The 23,056-nt window shown below is 39.9% G+C and overlaps 1 protein-coding gene across 1 annotated transcript in view; it reads right to left on the reverse strand.

Annotated features, from left to right (window-relative positions):
- fstl5 (follistatin-like 5) overlaps positions 1–23,056 on the reverse strand; it is a 183,255-nt gene that overhangs the window by 91,957 nt on the left and 68,242 nt on the right. The window contains exons 5-6 of the mRNA XM_085360253.1: positions 6,039–6,235; positions 113–233 (exon numbers count right to left, since the gene is read on the reverse strand). Coding sequence (XP_085216379.1) covers positions 113–233; positions 6,039–6,235 — 318 coding nt within the window. The remainder of the gene's footprint in view (positions 1–112; positions 234–6,038; positions 6,236–23,056) is intronic.

The raw sequence follows: 23,056 nt of genomic DNA on the forward strand, positions 1-23,056 counted from the left end.
TATTTAGTATTGACTAAAACTGCAAATTTAAAAATACATTTCTGTCACATCTGATATATATTTTACTGAACAATGTAAACAGACGATGGGAGTAACAAAACTGTATCCTCACCAAAGGCTGTGTAGAACTCCTCTTTTGTAAGGTGCTCATCATCGTTCACGTCGTTGTACTTCAGCAAGTCAAACAATGTGCATTCAGAGATGTCCTTGGATAGACCTTCTTGCTTGATGACCTTCAATGAGAATACATCAATCGTTGGTTAAAGAAGGTTAAGAGCATTTTTTTTAAATTCTGTTTGTGTGTGTCTGTTGGTTTTTTTCAGTACTGTTCCAGAAATTATAATAAAACAAAACCTCTATGCAATTAATGTTGCCACTAAACAAATCAGCCAGATGTTGACTAATAACATTTTTCTTTTCCACCAAAGGATTTGATGTCTCTTAAAGTAAACCACAGCAGTGATGGCACTGCTTATTCAGTCTACAGTGAGTAATCAGCACAGTTAAACCTACACAGAGAAGTGTAGGTTTAACACATATCTGTGTAGGTTTAAACTTGCTTTCTGCTCTAAGCCCACCAGACATGTATATCCTAATAAGCTGAACACAGTAGAGGGACAGATGTCCAGTTGCCTTTAAGTCCATTTTAAGTGGGATGAGGCAAACAAAGGCTAATATGGATTGTCTGTGTAGGTTCTCAATCATCCAGGTCATGGTAATTTAAGAAGCTTGGAAAGAAAAGTGACTGGACCTCTTTAAGTGTCTTAAAGACGTTTCATCCGAGAAGCTTCTTCAGTTCTAAGACCAAATGGTGGAGAGTCCCAGGTATTTAAACCCTAGTGCGAGTTGTCCCTTAAGATGGTTGTTGACCCGCTATTGATCATGTGCCTCATCACATGAGCCAAGGACATCAGCAGAGGTCCGGGTGAAACATTGCGAGACCTTGTCTCACCCTATCATGTGACCTACTGAGATCAAGTGATGCAAGATGTGAGTAGGTGGTAAGATCATTATAGATCTTTTGTCCACTGATGCAAAAAAAATTTGTTTACCCCAGGTTTAAATCTAAGAAACAATAGGTGTTGCTTGGATTACACATGTCATTACAAAATGAAAATTTGAGTACCATATATCTAATTGCCAAGAAAACGGTTTCACTAAAACTGGAATGCACTGGCTGAAATGCAAAGTCGAAACCATCGGGTACTATCTCAGGTCAATTAAGTTTTTTACGTTAACCTTATTTGCATCTACTCTTTGACAAGTTGTGTGGCTAGCATTGTCACCTCACAGTAACAAGATGATGGGTTTGAATCCACCTCTGTGCTGGAATGATGACGTGACCAGCGTGTAATTATGCGCAAAAAAGGAAGTAATGGCCCAGATATCAACTATATTCTCCAATTCTCCACTCACTATACCGAAGCCCAAACATAGGATTGTTAAGGCCAATATTGATATTTTGGTGATTTTAAAATTTTGCGCATTTTCAAATTTTGCTAGCATTTCTTATACATGGTTATTTATTTAGTGATTTACACTGGCCAAATCTGCTTAGATCATGTAGTTTTTATGCTTGCTGTGTTTCAAACATGTGTGTTGCCAAAAGCCAAGTTGCAAAGTGCCCTCTGCTGGAAAAACTACGCAATGTCAGGCCATTTCCCCCATCTTGTTTACTCAGACAAAGCCAGTTAACAATTGAAAGTTTAAATTTGAAAAACAAATACAATGGTTTTAGTATTTGTAGAACCGTACAGTCACAAAACTACAAAATAGTAGACAGTTTTGTTAATCATTGGCTTTTCAGATTAATATTTAAAAGTTCTACAGTTCCTTCAGGTAAAGTGTCAGTCTATGAAGGCTGTGGTCATGTTCGGTAACATTTGCATTGTAGCCAAACTGAAAGTCAATGAAGTTCTGTCACAACAGTGGATGAACAGGTCCAAAATACTGCAGTTTTTGTCATCATCCTGATAAAAACATGATCCTATTCCACACCTTCTGCATGGCCCTGGCAGTAAAACATCCATCATACTAGATCAGCTGTCAAAATGCTGATCACAAGGGACGGCTTTATACATCATGCATTGTCCATCGGATCAGTGCACTTCCCTTTCCCAGATGACTTGCCCAAAATTTAAGAGTTACCTGTGATGCTATGTGAGCTACACCTAACTTTAATTTGAATGTTGAATCACTGAAAAAAAAGAATTCAATGTACAAATTTTCTATTTTCATTCTTTTCATTCTTGGGCTTAGAAATTTTTTTTAAAAAGAAGATGATTTTAACTCAAAAACAGTCTTTACTCATTGCTCCTTTCTTTGCTTGCTTTTTGGTCTTTTCATCACCTGGAGTGATGTGGCATTTAAGAGACTTTTATGCGTTGGAATTGCAGGCTTTGATGCATAAACTCCATTTCTGTTTCTACAGTGTTTTTCCAGTGACTCCTCTGGAGAAAAAGAGAACAACAAAGCAGTAACATATCCTGCACATGTTCAGTGGACCATGTGAGCTAAATGATCTGAGGCAAATCATCAATAGGTTAACCAGATATATGTGTATTGAGATTGCAGCTTCTGCCTGTTTTAAATTGAACCTTAATTTACAAAGCCAATGGAACATTGGCTGGTTACCCAGACAGAACATATGTCTTACAATTAGCAGTTACACTGAGTTTTCTTTTTTTTTTTTTTACTTACACGGAACCTATTCTTGCAATACAGACATTATGTACCATAACTATACGGTTCCTGCTAGAAAGGTTGTTCAGCTGGGATGCTTAAGTTAACCCCCTGTTGCGCCTCCAGGCTTGCAATACACTGGTGGAAACCTTGCTGTATGTGAACATTTTCCAGCATTCCAGACGTGCTTTCATCTCCTTCACTCTCGACTCTGCTCTTCCCTCATAACCATAACAATTTACACATCATCTCCCTTACAATTTCAAAAGTTTTAAAGTTGCATCTGTCTCCTCTTTATCCACCTTTACTATTTTTTTACACAAACAAAATAAGATTCTGTGTTATTCATGTGAAAAGAGGGTAGTTGTAAACCCTGCATGCATGAATCTGCAAAGAAAAAACAAAAAGAAAACCTTTTGTATTGTCAAGAGGATGAATTAGGTACTGCAGTACAAAACAATACTGCAGGACTCATACTAGGATGTATGACTTATGAAGCAAGATCTTCAGTGACTGTGCTATGAATGTTTCAAAAGATTTGCAAATTCGTTATATCTATTTTTTATATCTATTTTAGCCCCCCAAAATCCCAAAATAGGGATCAGAAGTCACCTGTTCGCACTCCTCTTAATTTGAATTCAGCTCTTTTAGAAATATTTGCAGACCTGATAACAACTCAGACTAGACTTCTGCAGAGATTTAAAAGAGCAATTTTCCATTAGTTAGAACCTTGAGATTTGTACTATATTTAAAAGTTTATAGATGCAAGTTGAAAAAAAAACTTACATAATGTTTCTTCTTACAGCAAATTCTACAGCATCTTTTATCATGCTTTTTGTAGACAATAAATGGTATATCAGGATCAACACTGGACAAGAAGCAGTGTTTTATTTTTATTTTTTCTAGTAAAAGATAAATCTTCAAATATTATCTTTGGTACAATGATAGATACGATGAATGCATGAAGAAAAAATATGTTTTGATTTGCCATTTTAAAAGGGCACTAAAAGGGCAGGAACAATTGCTCACTGTGTCACTTCATGTGCACACTCTAGCACATTGAGTAAGTCCAAGTGAGGGATTTCTGTCCTAGAATTTCAAATGAGATCAGAGAATGCTCCAATTATAAAGGGTGCTTTAGGCCATGCGGGTGGCAGCCATAATTTTGTAATTTTAAACTGATGAAAAATGTGTGAATTGCTTATGTAGTTCTTTTTGAAGGTTTGTTCAGGCCAAATTTGATTTGCATTAATCTCTTCTTTCAAAATTATAATTTCTTAATAAGATAGAACTCAGTGCCAGCTCAAGCAGATGAGGTTAAGAAAACATGCATGGCCCTGCCAGTACAAGTTAAGAGAGCCATAACCTTACTGTGTAACTTACATCATTTAAGTTGAGTTATGAATTACTCTGAAAAAAAATTCTGAAGAACTACTCAATAAAGCAGAGAATCCATTTGAAAACAAATTATTAATTTGGTATAGGAGCCATGATGGTGAAGCGCTATTAACCCATGAGAGCCTTTGTTTGTTAACTGACTGATTAGATGGAGAAACCTATTTCGAAGCGATATTTGTCCTGCTGTCATTGTGTAGTTATTCTGATGTGAATTAAATTAATCAGAAACATTTTTATGCCTGTAAAGTAAACATGTAAATAGTCTTCACTTACTACAGGCAAACAAAGATACAGTTTGGACTGTTGCATTGATGGATTTTTTTGGACAATATTTTCTCCAAGGTAAATAACAAAACAAATGAAAAAAAGTTTCTTGGTTAACTACTGCATGCATACCCCAAAGTCAGGTAGGCTCATGAAAAAAAGCATATCTGTATGAACAAAAAAATAATAAATTCAGTTGAAACCCCCATAAGGGCCACCTGCAATTCACTGATATTTCAATTTCTGCCCTTCCCAAAAGTGCTCCCTTCTCTCCATTTTCCTGTGAATGAGGTTTATGTGGCTGGCTCTGCATGAAATATGCCAAATTTCCCATATATGTAAACAACAAAAATGGGAGGAGGGCTAAAAACAGACTTGGAGGAATCCCTGAAAACAGTTCCTCCATTTGGACGTATATTATTAGCCTGCATGATTCAAAACACCTGGTGGGGGTGGGGGTATCAACTCTGCAGAGGAAAAGATTACATCTCATTTACAAACAGGGTTAAAAACCAGGCCAAAGTAATATTCAATAGGTTGAAAGGGCATATTCAAATTAACACTTGGGGTATATTGGCAATGTTTTTCCATAAAACCCAGTCCAACACGGTCTAAGGAGCTTGGAAGGAAAAGCGTCTCTTTAAGTTGCTTGAAGATGTTTCACCTATCAACGAGAAGCTTCTTCAGCTCTAAGGTCAAATGGTAGAGAGTCCCAGATTGAAGTCCTAGGGGAGCGTCCCCCAAGAGGGTCATGAACCCCCTGGGGGGATGACTGAGAACCTTCACAGACATACCAGTCCAACATAGTTTGTTGACTATGTATTTTATTCACCGAGCATTGATTTCTCTCAAGCTGGCAAGGAGTACCATTTAATGTTAAAACATGTAAAAATATGTAAATAATATGAAAATATCACTATTTTGTGGCCATATGCCATAAACCTCCTGTGCTAAAATATTGATCTAATGAGTCAGAGGAAAGGGCACTGACAAAGCTTACCAAGGTGACCTCTGTACACGCAGGATTTCCTACTGGATCAGCAGGAAGATAACAGAAGAAAAGAAACTGATATGATGGTTTTGAAAACCACTGCGGGTTGCTTACCCCTTCAATTATTCAAATAAGCTCTATATTAACTCAATCCCGGGGTACTGGGAGACTTTATTTGATATGCACAGAATATCTTCCTTCCTTACGGCAGCCACAAAAAGGTCTTTTTTTACAACATCCTGGTCAAAGGCTGTAGCCTCCCTTAAGCTTCATGGCTCCTTTGACCCACATTGCTTTTCAAAAGATTTACCTTGAGCGATGCACAACAGCTACCAGAGGGAAGGGTAAAAGGAGTAAAACGGACACAATTCTGGCACACATGAAAGAGGACAGTTTAAACACCTGAGCGCACAGATGGTTTGTTCACTTTTTATCCCCCTTTGATGAGATATTTAAATGAAATGGCTCTCAAGTTTTGACAGACATGACAGATACTGTGAAGTCTCTTGAAATGGGAAGCAAATCTTTTTATTCTGTACTTAAATGATGCTTTAAAAAATACCTTAAGACCAGTGTTAGCTTGTGAGTCGAGGTTAAGCAGTATGTTACCTTCATGCCAAACACACACTAATACCACATTCATTTTTGAAAGGGGGAATATGTAGTGGCATAGTCAAGCTCATTTTTACTCCCATATTCTTACCTGTGAGAGCTCGCTGGCATCTATTTGACCGTTATTGTCTGTATCAAAGCGTTTGAACATGACATCAACCAGTTGCTTCTTGGCCACCATGCTGTCCTTGTGTTTCCCATGGCTGGCAGGCCCCATGTATCGTTTCTCATGCAAATCCAGAATCTTGTTTTTCAGCCGTCGGTAGTCGCTCAGTCTACAGTTATCATCTGGGGGGGAAAGAAAAGGCAAACTGGTTGGATGATGGAGAGTTTATTTATTTATTTGTAGTAAAAAATGCAATAAGAGCTAAGGGGAAAGTACATGTTTATTTTATCCGATAACATGTTTCATAAATATCTAAATTATTCCCAAGTGCAGAACAAAGCACAATTAAAAACATTGAACTTATTATTTGTAACAATGGATGTAGTGTTTTCACATTTTTAGCCAATTAGTATCCAAGCAAAGTAGAATCCCCCTGAAGATTCACATTATTAAACATTAGCTCTTGTTTATATTCAGCAAAACCCAAATCTGTACAGGTCTCTGACTGTCTTCCTCATAATAACAAACGCTAAAGATTGTTTTCCCGAGGGGAGCACAAAGTGTGACAGACACGCTGCCTTCACTGCCTCAAACTAAGAAAGCGGGAGCCTCTTCAACACAAAGAAACTGATGAACAAATCCATCACACAGGTGTCAAACACTAACCCTGACAGCAACAGAAAACACGTTGGTTTTGTATTTACAATCCACCATCAAAGGCTCCAGATCAAAGACGTAAACTACATGAAAGATTCAGCAGAGTAGAGTGGAGCCAAAGAGAAAAATAAGGACTAAAACTAGAGGTTGACACATGTCAAATCAGCTTCTCCTTGCTAAATCTGGAAGTCTCTCTCTACTAATAACAGTTATATTAGCTGATGTCAACAAGCACATGGGAAAAACGTTGCTGTTCACTGGGAAGTCTTTTAAGTCTCTGGAGAGGACGCTGACATCTATACCACATCTTACTGCGTGATCAACATGGGACAAGTATGGAATAATAGCTTCGTTGCAGAATCTCATGTGAGACAAATGATCTTTGTTGGGGATGATCAAGCAGGAATGATTTAGTGAGTCTGGTAATGAGAATTTCACACAGTAGAACTGGGTTCTCACCGAAAGCTGATGACTAGCTAAGTAGAATCAGAGTGACCCCAGAAACCAATGACATGTCATTATGAGATACCTGGGATCTCATTTTTGTACTGTAAATGTCTTCAAGCATTCCTTTATAGAAACAAATTGAGCAATCAGTGAGCATTTAAATGAGATGCTTTATGTAATCCCGACGCTCGCCATCATTTGGATATGACAGCCTTGAAGAAGTTCTCCTTAAACTCTGCCAGGGAAATAAACTGGCTTTCACCGAAACTATCATTTTCATCTCAGTTCTCTGTAACCTTGTAAAGTCCCCAAGGCGTAAAAACTCTATTCTTCGCATTCATATAATGTTTATTATTATCATGAAGAAAGTATAAAAATTAAGTATAAAAATATGGTAGCGTAAAGATTCAGTGTAAACAACAATGTACAACCGACACTTAACTTATTAGAAATGATTTACTGAGATTTGCAGTTTTCTGTGATAGCTGTTATTCTCTTGGTGGAAAAAGTGAAGAAATACCTTTATCTATGAATGAAAAGAGAAAAGCAAATAACAAGAAACACGACAAATATAGATTCTTCCATACAAGCTTGTTAGATAAGATTTTCTCTTTAATACAGATGTCAATATCATGGACAACAGGTGCTATTTGGATACTAGCGCTCTCCTTTTCAAATTTAAAAACTGCCACATTCTCTGCGCTGCAATGAAAAGGAAAAGTTAACGCCATTAGTGTCTGATCATTGCTATTCCATACAGGGCAGAAGGGTTCAAGTGAATGTTTGATGAGTGTAAAACTGATGCGAATCGCATGCGATGACCTTTACAGTTACCAACTCCAACCACGAATGTTTACTGTGGGAGATATTGGATCAACATATTGAAGATCATGCTCTCTGCTGTAGTTATGAATATTAAAAAAACTGAAAAACAAGGTTTATATTTTGTAGGAACAGTTTGGTCCCAAGACGCATAAAAAAACACATCTACCGTAGATGCTTGTGGACATATTTCACTTTAAAGATTTTTTTCCCTGTAATCTATGTGTTGTGTTTTAAGACGGTCTCTTTTGTTTTGTTTATCCAAAGACATTGTCAGCAGTGTAATTCTACTCCTATAAATGCTTTATTTTCTGATGACCTCGTGTACCAAAATTAGGAAATCATGACCTAGCCAGGTGGAGAAAATTAGGTAAGAGAAAGAAGCACTGGAACATTGTCTCTCAGTGATGGTCTGGCTTCTATAACTATCAAACTGAGGTGTTGACAGATGTTTGAGCTGCACACTCAGTCAGAAGCACTCTGTAACTAGCAGGGTGTGAACAAAAACAGTGGTGGCTGCTAAGGACTTTCTAGCAGCCGCAGCAGGTAACAAAACAACAGGAAGCTCTTTTCAATGACAAAATTTGCTTTGGCTGTCAAAATAGTGATAATGGCTGGTGAATTCTAGGGAATCAAAAAAGTAACTTGCCCTCCAAAGTGTACCAACTGCAGAATGCTGCACCTCTTGGAGCGGGTTCTGCTTTAACAAGCATCAGTGGCAGAGAAGCTGCCCTGGTCACAGATGGCTGGTAAAATGAATAAAAGATAAATGGCTGCTGGCATACCCTCGGCTAAGGTCAGCTACATAAAAGAAGCATGAACTATCACATGCATGCAGGTCCACACGTGGATGTAAATGAAACTACTTATAGACAAACTGCTACCCAAAAACATGCATTTAAACACTCCAACATATCCAAACAGTACTTGTCTACACAGGGGAGTTTAAGCAATAATTTGGCAATGGCGACTATAATCTGTCAAATTAACTATGCCAACATGCCTTAGTCAAAACAGTACTTCAGGGAACAAGTAAAAACTCAGCAAAAAGCTGTTGTGTTATTCAGTCCAATCCACTTTGTCAAACTAAGATCTACTGAATGCTGAAAGAATAACTCTCCGTTTCGTGAAATCCAAAGTTTCCTGTAAATATGGAAATGTCTCAGGCACAGAAGTGGTTTTTGAGCTCAAAGGGATGCATCAATGGGGTCTGCTTTTCCTGTGCAATTGCTGGGGTTATCCTAAAAAAAAAAAGAAAAGAAAAGAAAAGAAAAGAAAAGAAAAGAAAAAAAAGAAAAGAAAAGAAAAAAAAACATTTCCCATTAAAACTTTGATCATTAAATTGATCATCACTAACTGATGAGTTCTCAGTTCCAACATTGTCTTGTTAATTGAATCATCTGCCTTTTTTCAGTCTTACTGTAGACAAAGACACAGGAAATCAGGATGGGTTATAAAACTGTGCAAACCTCGTCTGGACTCAAAATTACTTGTAATGGAAGAACAAGGGAAGAACAGAGGTGCTTGCTTTGTTTTGTTTTGGGTTTTTTTGTTTTGTTTTTGATGGAGGATCATGTTAGATATCAGTAAAAGGCTTAAAATGGAGTTCTACTGTTCCATCAACATTACAATCTTATTTACAGTAATGATAATGATGTTAAATAATCCTTTAACCTTATCCTTTTATTTTAAAATAATTTGGTGGTAGGAGAGCAGGCTGCTTCAGTAGGAAGTTTAAGACCCTGACCATAACAGCAAGCATGCCTCCAATGACTTCCATGCCTTGGGAGACCAACACGGTAGCCACAGGGTAACTGACAGAGAGCCAACAGTCAACTGATACCGATTACTGTGAAAGTGGAGAGGCTGCAAGACTCAGAGAAATCCAGGGACAAGGACAGCTGCAGGCAACTAATAATCCTTCAACAGGTTCAACTATGAAACCCCGAGAGCTTCCTCTAGATTGATCTTACTGACCGAAGATTCTCTTTTGGTCATCTTGTGTGCGGCTGTAAACAGTGAGTCTGAGCATTTATAGCAGGGCAAATGGGTGTGCTTGATTTATAACACAACACTGTCAGCAGGCAAAGCAATGGGCAAAAAGGCAGAGTACATTCTGGACAAATACATAGTCAATCACAACACACAGAGAAAGGCAGCCATATACTCTCAGATTCACACCTTCGCCTATTTAGAATCACCAGTTAACCTAACATGCATATCTCTGGACTGTGGGAGGCAGCCAGAGCCCACGCAGGTACAGGGAGAACATGCAAATTCCACTAAATGGTCCATCTAGCTGTTACACAAGTATAGCTACTCGTGTGCATGGATAAGATGACACAAACAAAGGGACAAGGTTCAAGCAAAAGCTTAATGTGGTGTGCAAGCTTCCTGCCAGTTCAGAGTTATTCCAGCTGGTGCTGGTAATGGTCAAGTGACCTGTGCCAACAAAAAGAGCAAAGAAACAGCAAATATAAAAGAGGTAAACAACAGAGTATTGTACAATAGCTTCAAGACGAAGACCTCGAGGACACAGAGAGAGCAATTCTTGCAATAGTATCACATTAACCGAAGTTACGTTTGTTTACTAGGCGACTCACACCAAGGCCTTTAAACGATTGAGCCTTACCTACTGAATAGCAATGGCATCTTAAATGCTAAGTGTTAAAGATGAGCTGGAATGTAGTTTCATCTGTTCTTCTTATCTGTTTTATGTAAGTGGTATCGATGGACATTTTGCATTTGTGCAGCAAAAGTGATGGATGGTGATGAATAGTGATCAAACAACAAAATCTTTATGTCTAACCGCTTTATGCAGCCGACAGCTTTTTCTACATTTAGTGACATTCACAAACAAACTGAACAGCCAGTTACAGCCTTAGAAAGAACATCTAAAATTTAAACTAATGTTTGACACTGGGTTCTCCACGTGTTTGTTTTGATTTTAGTGCTTTATAATTTCATCTTCCCTTGTCCCCAGTGCAAGCTTAACTGTACCTTTCATTCACAGTCTCCTTATTAAGAACACACCCTGAAAACAACATATGATTAGTAAATAATATATTCAGGGACATGGAAAAGTGTTGTAATACAAAACTAAATATTATCCATGGATGGAATACATGACATTTTTCATGGACAGAGTTGCAGAGAAAGCAACAATTTAGTGAGAGTGACAAAAAAATTTAGCTTTTCACAGTGACTATTCATCTGTGTGCAATTGGTTAATAAGTGGCTTTTAGTCAAAATGTAGGCCATCCAGGTATTCATGGAAGCCAGTGTTAATTTTTGATAATTTGGCAATACCACGTGAAGGAAGACGCTCTTTTACTGTTTGCTGTTGACTCAATGACCCGGAGATTAGTGTATCCAAAGAACAACAACAAAACCCTACATTCAAACCATACAAAAGTGCCATTCTCATGGGTATAACAGCATGCAAGCACAGGGAAATGGTGGTACACTCTGTGGTGAGCAAATGTAATGAAGCATGAAGGCTAAAAGCAAAAAAAGTAGTTTCTGTTTTAAAGAACTTTTCCACATACAGATGACGTCAGTGTAGAAAACTTAAATATTGTACAGGTGAAAAACGTCTGCTTTCTAAGCACCTGAGAGGCACACTACTGTGCACAAGAAATTAAGAGTCTCAAACGTGTATTGTGCCAAACAGCATGGAGAAGCAGCTGCTGCATTAGCAACCAATATAAGTCCAGCTGGCACTAATGAAAAGTTACTTTTCGAGCTGAAAATACACACTAATCCTTTGCCGAACATGCAGTAGACTCAGAGAAAGAAAACAGAAATTCTACATGCTCTCCACAGAGACCGTAAAAGTGACTGAACCCCCCTCGCTACCTCAACCTGCCCCTTTAAAAGCCCTACTGTTTTATTTATAAAAAGAAAAAGGCGGCTCAGCGGAATAGCTAGAGTCAACTCCACTGAAACTGTCCCATCTTTGCCCGACTAAGCCTGCCCCCCACCAACCATCTCTTGCAGCTTTTCCATCTCCGTCTCCAGGGCCCTGGGTACTGCCGCTGCTCACAATACATCAAGACAGCACAGCATGACAACTGGGCTAACCAAATCAGAGGTCACTGATTGCAATCTTTAAGAGCAACTGGAGGTGTCAGTGCCGCAACACCTGACTGAATCTGAAATGGATATCTGGGCAGTAGAGCTGCAACCCCTCAAAGCTGCTCTGGCCAGGTCGATATGAATGCAAAACACTCACAGCAGACCTCAGGCACAGAGAAGAGACTCCTGCTAATATCTCGGAGTTCAAAATAAAAGATTTCAGTCACACTGAGGCTTTTTGCATCCATACTGAAAAGTAAAGAAATACAAAACTGAAGTTCATTCCTGCCCTTGGAAACAGCAAGTTGAAACACAGTCACACCGTAAGGTCCTTTTGTTAGATATTCTTGATCTTTTAATCACACTCCATGATCTTTATTAGCAGATTGAGTTTACCCAGCTGTCATGGAGCTGCTTTTCTTTTGTCACATGTGCCTATATGATTTGCTGCTCACATTGTGTACTGAAATTTTGTTTTCATGCTGTACTAAAAACCAATTCCATCTGTGGTCACATGGCAATTAAAGTAAAGAACAAATCTGGAAACAAGCCAGTCCAATTTCTACAGGGAATGGGTCTCTAAATTGTTAGACTTATGTCAAAGTGGCTGCTAGAGTTGATGAACAGATTTCTTGTGTTTGGCCCGATGGCTGAATGTTTTACAGTATCTAATAACATCTGTACAAAGAACAGGATTGATCTATTGAATTATCCTTTGGAGATAATGATTGGTTTGTTGTTTAATTATTAAAACCAGAAGCTAGTGAGAAAAAACCCACAAGCTTTCTGTTGAAGTCAATTATAGGAGCATTTTCTTATCAGTCACCTCTATTGATATTTTATTAAGTTCAGGCAATTAAAATAACGTAACAAATAACAAAAGGAAAACCGGAAAAAGTCTTGGTAAAAGACATGATATGTATTTGTTCAATGTAGGCCATCCAGGTATTCTATTTGTTCAAATACATATCATGTAAAATTTGTTTCAAACCATTCACAGTCATCTGAAAACTAATGATTACTGATATATTTGTCAGCTACACACACACACACACACCATTTGGTTGGGATTAATAGACTACATATAAAATGTGGAAGTAGGTTCTGGGTATGCAATGTAAAGTCAGTCCACAAGTACCATAAACCTGTTTTCTTGCTAATGGCCAGGGGCAGAGTGCTCAGTTTGTAAAACAAACTGCTAGTTGTACAGAAGAATATAGAAAAATAGCCCTTGGCTGCTTTGCTCTGTGACCTCAGTAAAGGCTTCTCTTATGGCTTAATAGGGTAAGTAGAATTTTGTAAATTATGGCTACGATTACAGTCATAAAGGACGATTATCACAGTCATTTGCTAATGAGCATGAAGTGTTCTGCAGTTTCTGGGCCACACACACACCCTTCGAAAGCTGAGATTCAAAGCACCGAGATTTTTGATAGCAAAAACACTCACCCTGAGGATGAGCATTTTTGCTGATATGACTTCATAACCCATGGGTGCCATCCCATTTTTGTACTGTCTACATGCTTAAAGACATAAAAGAAACAACCAAGTAATTGTGTTTATAGCTAATATATCAGTATATTAAAACAGTCACCAAAGGTGAACTCTGATGTCTTATATACCAAAAACCCACACTAGCCTCCTCCATGAGATGTTTTGCAAAAAATAAAAATAACAAAATGATAATAAAAATAATAAATAAGTAATTCCAACTCTGTCTTTACCAAATAACAATTGTGTATTTTTCATATAGAGGACAACTTCTATACAAAAGTTTCTTTGGAAACCTCACTTTGTTTCTTTACCACTTAGTAACTTTCTGAGCCTTTAGTAACAGCACAAGACAGATCCCCCCCTTTCATTCAGTCTCTGTCACTACTGTTTCCTCCCCAGATGCAGGTGTAATCCTCTCCTTCCAATCTTTCATCAAGACTGCTGCTCTTCCTCACGTCTTAATCTTTGATGTATTACCACCCCACCCCTCCTCTCTTACCTTGAATGGAATCATTATCATCTAGGAGACTTTACTCAAACATTACTCCATCCACCCAACTTAGCCTTACTGCTTTCCTTTTTTTTCACTCGACTGACAGAATCCCCAGGAGGTGTTCAGAGCTTCAATTCCCCTATTAAAAAAAAGCCCAACTTCTGTGCCATCTGCTACTATATACTCCAGTACACCCACACCTGAACACTCTGACTTTACTGGCCTTTTGTTCTAGCACTGCTGGATCCTGGCCATGATGGCTTTGTGGCATGTTCTGATGGATTATCTTAATTATTAATTTCAGTGAATGTGAAACATGTGACTCATCTTGACTCCTGCATTGTATAAAGCATTACAGGTTGGAGCGCCAATTTAATTAATCCAATACATGTATAAGTGAGAGACTGTAAATGGAAACTGGTCAAAAATGAATAAAGAATAAGTATAATTTAAATACTTTGAAATTGTTGGTTATTGTAGGTCTTTTTTTGTTGGAGGGGGGAGGGGGGGGCAAAAGAACAGGCCTTTCTTTTCCCAAAAGAAATGTAGGTTGGCTTAGACTAATCTTCCAGACTGAGATGAAGCTAGACTGAAATACAAGACAAAGAAAAGAACGAGAAGAGAAGGAGATTGTGAGAACAGGAAGGCTTTGTTTTCCTCTCAAATATGATCCCAGAAGGCTTGATTACACAGAGCTTACTCCTTCAGTGGCAGGTCTTGTTGATGACATGATAGAAGGCAGTGACCCAGGGGCCAAGACATCAAATCAACACTGCTGCAGGTTTATATTTGGTCTACTGCAGACAGGCTGAGGAATATCATTTCTTCACAGTTGGGCCACAGTTTGATCAGCGAGCTTGAACAAGAATAGAAATATTTCTCAGATGTATAGCTGATGCATAAATGATGTCAATACCTGAGTTAATAATGTTAGACTGAAACCCAGTGGTGGAAGCAAAGAAATAAGGAGTAACCTCAGTAACATTTACAGTTTAAAATAGTCAGAAAGGCTTTTGGTGTTGCGAGGTTAACTATGTAGCCCCAAGTCAAGATGGATTTGGAATAGATGGGTAGATGTGTGCTGGTGTGAAAAGCCTTCTATTTGCTTCTATTTACCCTTTAGGCATGCTGACCTTACTTCAGTGGCTTTCTGCTTCAGAAAAAAGTGATCCCTGTGAGTGTCAACTACTCCAATCAGAGTTATCATATTATCAGATGAAGATGATAAATCCTTACATAACACAAACTATGACATTAAAATGCAACACTGTTGCAAATAAGGTGACTGCACCACATTAAATAATCTAGTCTAAAGGTATAGAGCTGTAAACACTAAACATTACTATCCCATAGCATAATAAAGAAGATGTGGACATTCCATTAATTTGTAGTAAGATCAAGTGAAATTATTTTGTTGACTGGGCAGGTATTTTTGGTCTGTGTTGTAGTACTGTAGCTGCGATTCCAGCAGTTTAAAGGAAACCTAGCAGCACATTATAATTTATCCGCTTCACCCGATGAATACATGCACATTCCTGTTACAATGTGATGCACTGTTTGTGCTTCATTCAGTTGTTTAAGATACGTCTTAACAACTTGCACATATCAAATATATCATCCCAGCAAATCATCTATATTGCACTTAAAACATGCTGCAACAAAAAAAACTAAATAAAAAAACAGTGAAAACATGGTGCTTCCATGCTGAACACAAGAGAGTTTTGATGTACTTAAGAGTACACCCTCTGTGTTGTCGTGCAGTATCCTAGTAGGTGGGGTTAATTAGTACAACTGGGAGGACCTGGCCAGTGTCCCTGGAGGACTTAACAGGTGTCTGTATCAGCTCTTTCTCCATCGACCCAGGACCATGTTTTTGATTTGGTTGACTACAGCCAGATTATTTTAGGTTTTACACTACACAACATCACAGACTTAACATTCATTCATCTAAATACTGACACACTGACAATGACTGACACACCTCACAAAGTTAATTATGGTTTTTTTTGGGTTTTTTTGGTTAATAAATTGTGGTTCAAGTTGTGCATCTCCCATTACTTGCATGGCTCATAACTCATCGACCCTCCAACACTGTTTTCAGTATTTTTCCTAATTGTACTGTCATGAATGTTTACACTTAACATGCTAACTGAGGACTGCAGAGTCTGAGATGTAGCTCTCAGAGTTTCTGCTTTTTCTCTGAGCATTGCACGGTCTGACCTTGGGGTGAATCTGCTGGGATTCGGACCTGTGATGGCATGCCACACATGGTAAGCTCCACACCTCACCACCCGTTGATTCACTTTAGTTTAATTTACAGTCACTACTTTAAAATATTCTATTTATTGTTCAATATCGTTTCTTTATTAAATGTATTCATTTTTCCATCACACCTTCCAATGTTTATATGGCGTGCACACATATTAACCTTGCAAGGTCAAAGTTCTGTTTTATGTTATATTAATACAGCTTTCTTTGTTTGAGTTACCTGGGTGTTGGTGTCTCCTCCTGTCTGGCAAAAGGTGTGGCAAAGGGCTGGGAGACCTGAAGTACTGCTGACAGCCTAATTGGATTGCACCACATGCTTCATTGCCTGGGGAGTGTTTCATGTTTGTTTAAATGTTTTGTATTAGTTGGTTATATGGCAGCCATCTTGTTTTCCCCGTGTGTGTCATTTGGTTTAGCTAAACCAGTATTTAAGTCCCCCTGTGTGTCATTTCAGCAGGTCAGTTTACCATATGTTTGTTTGAGGTTTTGTTAATTATTATCTTGAGTTTAGTCTATTGAGTTGACCTCTTTTATTGGTCTGCCTGTTTAAGTTTTGGCTTTGTTAAATATATTTTCATATTTTTGGGTCAATAAAACCCGTTTTTTGAATTAAAACCACCTGTGTCCTTTATGCTTTACTGCTTGGTCCCTGACAGGACCCCTGGGATGACTGCAGCATTGTGTTAACATAGACCTAACTGATCCAGCCAAGAAAACTACCAAAACATCTCTCTTACATAGAGATGGTGACACTTGCTGATTATCAATTAATAAATGCATTTCATTAACAGCACCTGGTTGGTATTTACCCTGTTAATTCCTATGGAAGTAGTAAGGTTGTACTTGTTTTTCTTATTTATTTGGTTGATTATCTTGTTTGTTGGTTTGCTTCTTTTTGTGTTCTGTTGTGTTTTTACAGGACTGTATAAGATCTCTTTAAAAGCTTTCTTTTTCACATGACTGTCATTTTAAATGCATATGTTAGGACAGTGATGAATCCAATCCATCATCAAACAACTTTTGGCCTCCACAGGATATGTCACAGGGTGCAGCCAACACTGTTCCCAGTGTATTGGTGCTCACTGCTACTCTACTGCCAAGTTCCGTCTTACTCTGAACTTGGACTAGCAGGATGAAACACTACAGGCTAGGCACGAGTACATTGCAGTACTTTGACTAAGAGTCTAAGTCATTATACAGTGGGGCAAAAAAGTATTTAGTCAGCCACCGATTGTGCAAGTTCCCCCACCTAAAATGATGACAGAGGTCAGTAATTTGCACCAGAGGTACACTTCAACTGTGAGAGACAGAATGTGAAAAAAAAATCCATGAATCCACATGGTAGGATTTGTAAAGAATTTATTCGTAAATCAGGGTGGAAAATAAGTATTTGGTCAATAACAAAAATACAACTCAATACTTTGTAACATAACCTTTGTTGGCAATAACAGAGGTCAAACGTTTACTATAGGTCTTTACCAGGTTTGCACACACAGTAGCTGGTATTTTGGCCCATTCCTCCATGCAGATCTTCTCGAGAGCAGTGATGTTTTGGGGCTGTCGCCGAGCAACACGGACTTTCAACTCCCGCCACAGATTTTCTATGGGGTTGAGGTCTGGAGACTGGCTAGGCCACTCCAGGACTTTCAAATGCTTCTTACGGAGCCACTCCTTTGTTGCCCGGGCGGTGTGTTTTGGATCATTGTCATGTTGGAAGACCCAGCCTCGTTTCATCTTCAAAGTTCTCACTGATGGAAGGAGGTTTTGGCTCAAAATCTCACGATACATGGCCCCATTCATTCTGTCCTTAACACGGATCAGTCGTCCTGTCCCCTTGGCAGAAAAACAGCCCCATAGCATGATGTTTCCACCCCCATGCTTCACAGTAGGTATGGTGTTCTTGGGATGCTACTCAGTATTCTTCTTCCTCCAAACACGACGAGTTGAGTTTATACCAAAAAGTTCTACTTTGGTTTCATCTGACCACATGACATTCTCCCAATCCTCTGCTGTATCATCCATGTGCTCTCTGGCAAACTTCAGACGGGCCTGGACATGCACTGGCTTCAGCAGCGGAACACGTCTGGCACTGCGGGATTTGATTCCCTGCCGTTGTAGTGTGTTACTGATGGTGACCTTTGTTACTTTGGTCCCAGCTCTCTGCAGGTCATTCACCAGGTCCCCCCGTGTGGTTCTGGGATCTTTGCTCACCGTTCTCATGATCATTTTGACCCCACGGGATGAGATCTTGCGTGGAGCCCCAGATGGAGGGAGATTATCAGTGGTCTTGTATGTCTTCCATTTTCTGATGATTGCTCCCACAGTTGATTTTTTCACACCAAGCTGCTTGCCTATTGTAGATTCACTCTTCCCAGTCTGGTGCAGGTCTACAATACTTTTCCTGGTGTCCTTCGAAAGCTCTTTGGTCTTGGCCATGGCCGAGTTTGGAGTCTGACTGTTTGAGGCTGTGGACAGGTGTCTTTTATACAGATGATGAGTTCAAACAGGTGCCATTCATACAGGTAACGAGTGGGGGACAGAAAAGCTTCTTACAGAAGACGTTACAGGTCTGTGAGAGCCAGAGATTTTCCTTGTTTGAGGTGACCAAATACTTATTTTCCACCCTGATTTACGAATAAATTCTTTACAAATCCTACCATGTGAATTCATGGATTTTTTTTCACATTCTGTCTCTCACAGTTGAAGTGTACCTCTGGTGCAAATTACTGACCTCTGTCATCATTTTAAGTGGGGGAACTTGCACAATCGGTGGCTGACTAAATACTTTTTTGCCCCACTGTATTATAATCACTTCATTTAATTTAATTAAAAATATCTTAAGGTCAGTTATGACCTTGTATCTATTATGCCCAAGCATGAATCTGTCTTTGGTTAGCATCACTCAAATGTAATTAACTATAGTCTAAAACTCTTGAAAAAGTCCAGAAGCTGACCTCAATTTCAGATACTTTTTCGTTGTTTTCATTGTATGTAAAGCACATACCTAGAAACTCAATTTCTGACATCTAGAGACTAATGGCATTTACATTCCACCCAGCAAGAGACTTTGCACAAAGAAAATGTTTGGTTCTTTAACTCAGCATATCAGTGTTTACCTCAACCAATGAGTTTATTTTACTCTCCAGTGCAGCTCAGCCTCTGAGAAATGTTTGTGTTGCATGAATAAACTCTAGTCTGCCAGAAGTCTGCTTTGTGGTCTGAAGACATACAGTACTCTATTCAGCTTTATGTACTGGCTTGTATTATAGTGCCGACATTAACACACACACACACACACACACACACACACACACACACACACACACACACACACACACACACACAAACAATCTCTTACTCCTACACAGATTGTAAAGCAGCTTCTTATACTGACCTGCGGCCAACACTGATCACAATGTCTATAGATTCCTGCTTTTCATTGCACTGTGGGGTCATTAGGTTAAAGGACTCTATTATCATCTATCTAGCCACCCAGCTCATAGCTGGGAACCATAAAGAGTTGAATTCCTATAGATCTGCTGCGCTGAGATACAGCGCTTTCTGTAGCCTTTATTGATCGGCTCATAAAACATTCAGTATGGATGGAAACAAGACGATTTTGTCACAACTATTCCAGCACCAACACAGATTATTTCTGAGTGAGTTATGACATCAAATGTTGTCTGATTATTTTCCATTGCACACCAGCTAAATACTAAGTAGCATTTAATAACAATAAATATTTGTGTGTTCCAACTACAGGGGGATCACACTCCTCAGCCTCCCTGGGAAAGTCTATGCCAGGGTGCTGGAAAGGAGAGTTCGTCCGCTAGTCGAACCTCGGATACAGGAGGAACAATGCGGTTTTTGTCCTGGTCGCGGAACACTGGACCAGCTCTTTATCCTCTCGAGGATACTTGAGGGTGCATGGGAGTTTGCCCAACCAGTCTACATGTGTTTTGTGGACTTGGAGAAGGCATTCGACCGTGTCCCTCGGGGTGTCCTGTGGGAGGTGTTGCGGGAGTATGGGGTGTCTGCCCCAATGTTAAGGGCCATTCAATGCCTATACAACCATTGTAAGAGCTTGGTTCGCATTGCCGGCAATAAGTCGGACTCGTTCCCGGTGGGTGATGGGCTCCGCCAGGGCTGCCCTTTGTCTCCGGTTCTGTTCATAATTTTTATGGACAGGATTTCTAGGCGCAGCCAAGTGGCGGAGGGCTTTCGCTTTGGTGGCCTCAGAATCTCATCTCTGATATTTGCGGATGATGTGGTTCTGTTGGCTTCATCTGGTGAGGGCCTCCAGCTCGCACTGGAACGGTTCGCAGCCGAGTGTGAAGCAGCGGGAATGAGGATCAGCACCTCCAAATCTGAGGCCATGGTTCTCAGCCGGAAAAAGGTGGAGTGCCCTCTCCGGGTCGGGGATGAGTTCCTGCCACAAGTGGAGGAGTTCAAGTATCTCGGGGTCTTGTTCGCGAGTGATGGGAGAAGGGAGCCGGAGATCGATAGACGGATTGGGGCTGCAGCTGCAGTAATGCGGACGCTGCACCGGTCCGTCATGGTGAAGAGGGATCTGAGTGTAAAAGCGAAGCTCTCAATTTACCGGTTGATCTACATCCCTACCCTCACCTATGGCCACGAGCTGTGGGTAGTGACCGAAAGAACAAGATTGCGGATACAAGCGGCAGAAATGAGCTTCCTCCGAAGGGTGGCTGGCCTCTCCCTTAGAGATAGGGAGAGAAGTTCGGCCATCCGGGAGGGGCTCAGAGTAGAGCAGCTGCTCCTCCACATCGAAAGGAGCCAGCTGAGGTGGTTCGGGCATCTGACAAGGATGCCCCCTGGGCGCCTCCTGGGTGAGGTGTTCCAGGCATGTTGGAGAGATTATATCTCTCGGCTGGCCTGGGAACGCCTTGGTGTTCCCCCGGATAAGCTGGATGAGGTGGCTGGGGAGAGGGAGGTCTGGGCCTCTTTGCTTAGGCTGCTGCCCCCGCGACCCGGCCTTGGATAAAGCGGATGAAGATGGATGGATGGATGGATGGATGGATGGATAATGTATTCGATTTTATCTGTGGCATGGGGCACATGTATATGAGGGCCAGCATGCTTTCTTACAATAATCATAAAATATTACTTACATAGGACACTTCCCCACAAATAATGCAGTCACAGAGTATACTGCTCAAAGGAATTTTGGAAGCACTGGAACAATTTTAAAGCTTTAGAAGTGAAACTTTGTGATTAACCCCATTGCAACATAATCTGTAGACCTACCCCCCCCCTCACACACACACACACACACACAAAACATATTAAGGATTGTACATTAACAAAAAACTGTTGTACACACACACACACACACACACATGTGAAGACAGAGAGAGAGTATGCATAGTATGCAAACAGCTACCAAAACGGCATCATAATTCGTTATACAATTAGAACAGGGCAAATCAACAATTAACAATGACTAATTAATATTAAAATCTGTAATATAATGTATTGTTTGGAGTTTAGTCTGTTGCTGTTGCTATTTTTACCATTTCTTCTTGGAGCAACTGTAACTCACATAATTTCCTTAGGGATTAATAAAGTATTCTGAATCTGATTGTTTCAGGATGACCTGCCATTATCCAATGACACATCTGCTTACCTGTGTCTATTGCTCGTTTCTCCTCCTCTTCTTTTCTCTTTTTTCTAAACTGAGCACCTGATGGCTTTGAACTTTTCTTGTCCATCTTCCATTGGTTTTAATTTTGCACTCCAGTATGAACACAAATCCCCCATATCGAGGATCACCACAACATAATCTAACAGACCTAAACCTTAGTTCACAGATTCACTTTGTCTAGGGTTTATTTCAGGGATTTCACACAACCCAAGGTTCAAATCATGAATACATAATGGGCTCGGATTTATAACATTATAAATGAAATGTGCTCTATTTGGAAGCAGCAGGTCTCCCTCCCCTTTCGACGGGCTGTGTTTGAGACTTTAAATCATCAAACTGTAAATTTTAAATTTCAAATTGTTATTGATCCCTTTACCCCGAGTCCTAAAGTGTATATTTATTTTCTTACGCTTCTTATATATATTGTTTGTTTACTTGCACTGCTGTAACTAGAGCCTCGTCGTCTTGTCTCTTTATATACTGCACTGTATGTAGCGGACAATAAAGTTTACTTTGACTTCAGCAGCAAGCAGGCGCACCAAGGGCTCTCGCGCTCACTTTCCGTGCACAGAATTTCGAAAAAACATCAGTGCAAGTTATAAGTCTGTATTATAATGTCTGGTGTTTTCATGTTTGTTGGTTTGTTTTTATTTTGTTTTATTTTGCGAGTTGATTATTATTAGATGCTGCTCCAGCCAGGCAGAGAATCCCCCGCCGCCACGCCCTCTCCTCCCCGTGTCAGAAGCAGCAGGAGGGCGCCCTTACTCCCAGCAAATGGGCGATAGAAAACCGATCGGTGCCTGTGCCATTCCCTGGCTGACGTCGGGGCAGCATGAGTACAAGTTTTTTGAGTACATTTTTTTTTTCGCCAATGCCCGTGATGCCGCCCCCCACCACGATGCCGCCCCGGGCAACCACCCGTGTCGCCCGTATCTAAAACCGCTACAGACTGTACTCGATTGCAATGGAAAACGTCCAAAACCGAGTTGAGTCAAGCCGCCTTGAGTGGAGCTGAGTAGGTACTAGTGGAAAAGAATTATCATTCGTACTTACTGACCTTATATTAAATTTGTAAGGAGA

Source organism: Diplotaxodon limnothrissa, linkage group LG2 (genome assembly GCF_057381915.1).
Source record: "Diplotaxodon limnothrissa isolate DT_005_m linkage group LG2, D_limnothrissa_male_GT1.1, whole genome shotgun sequence".
NCBI classification, from domain to species: Eukaryota; Metazoa; Chordata; class Actinopteri; order Cichliformes; family Cichlidae; genus Diplotaxodon; species Diplotaxodon limnothrissa.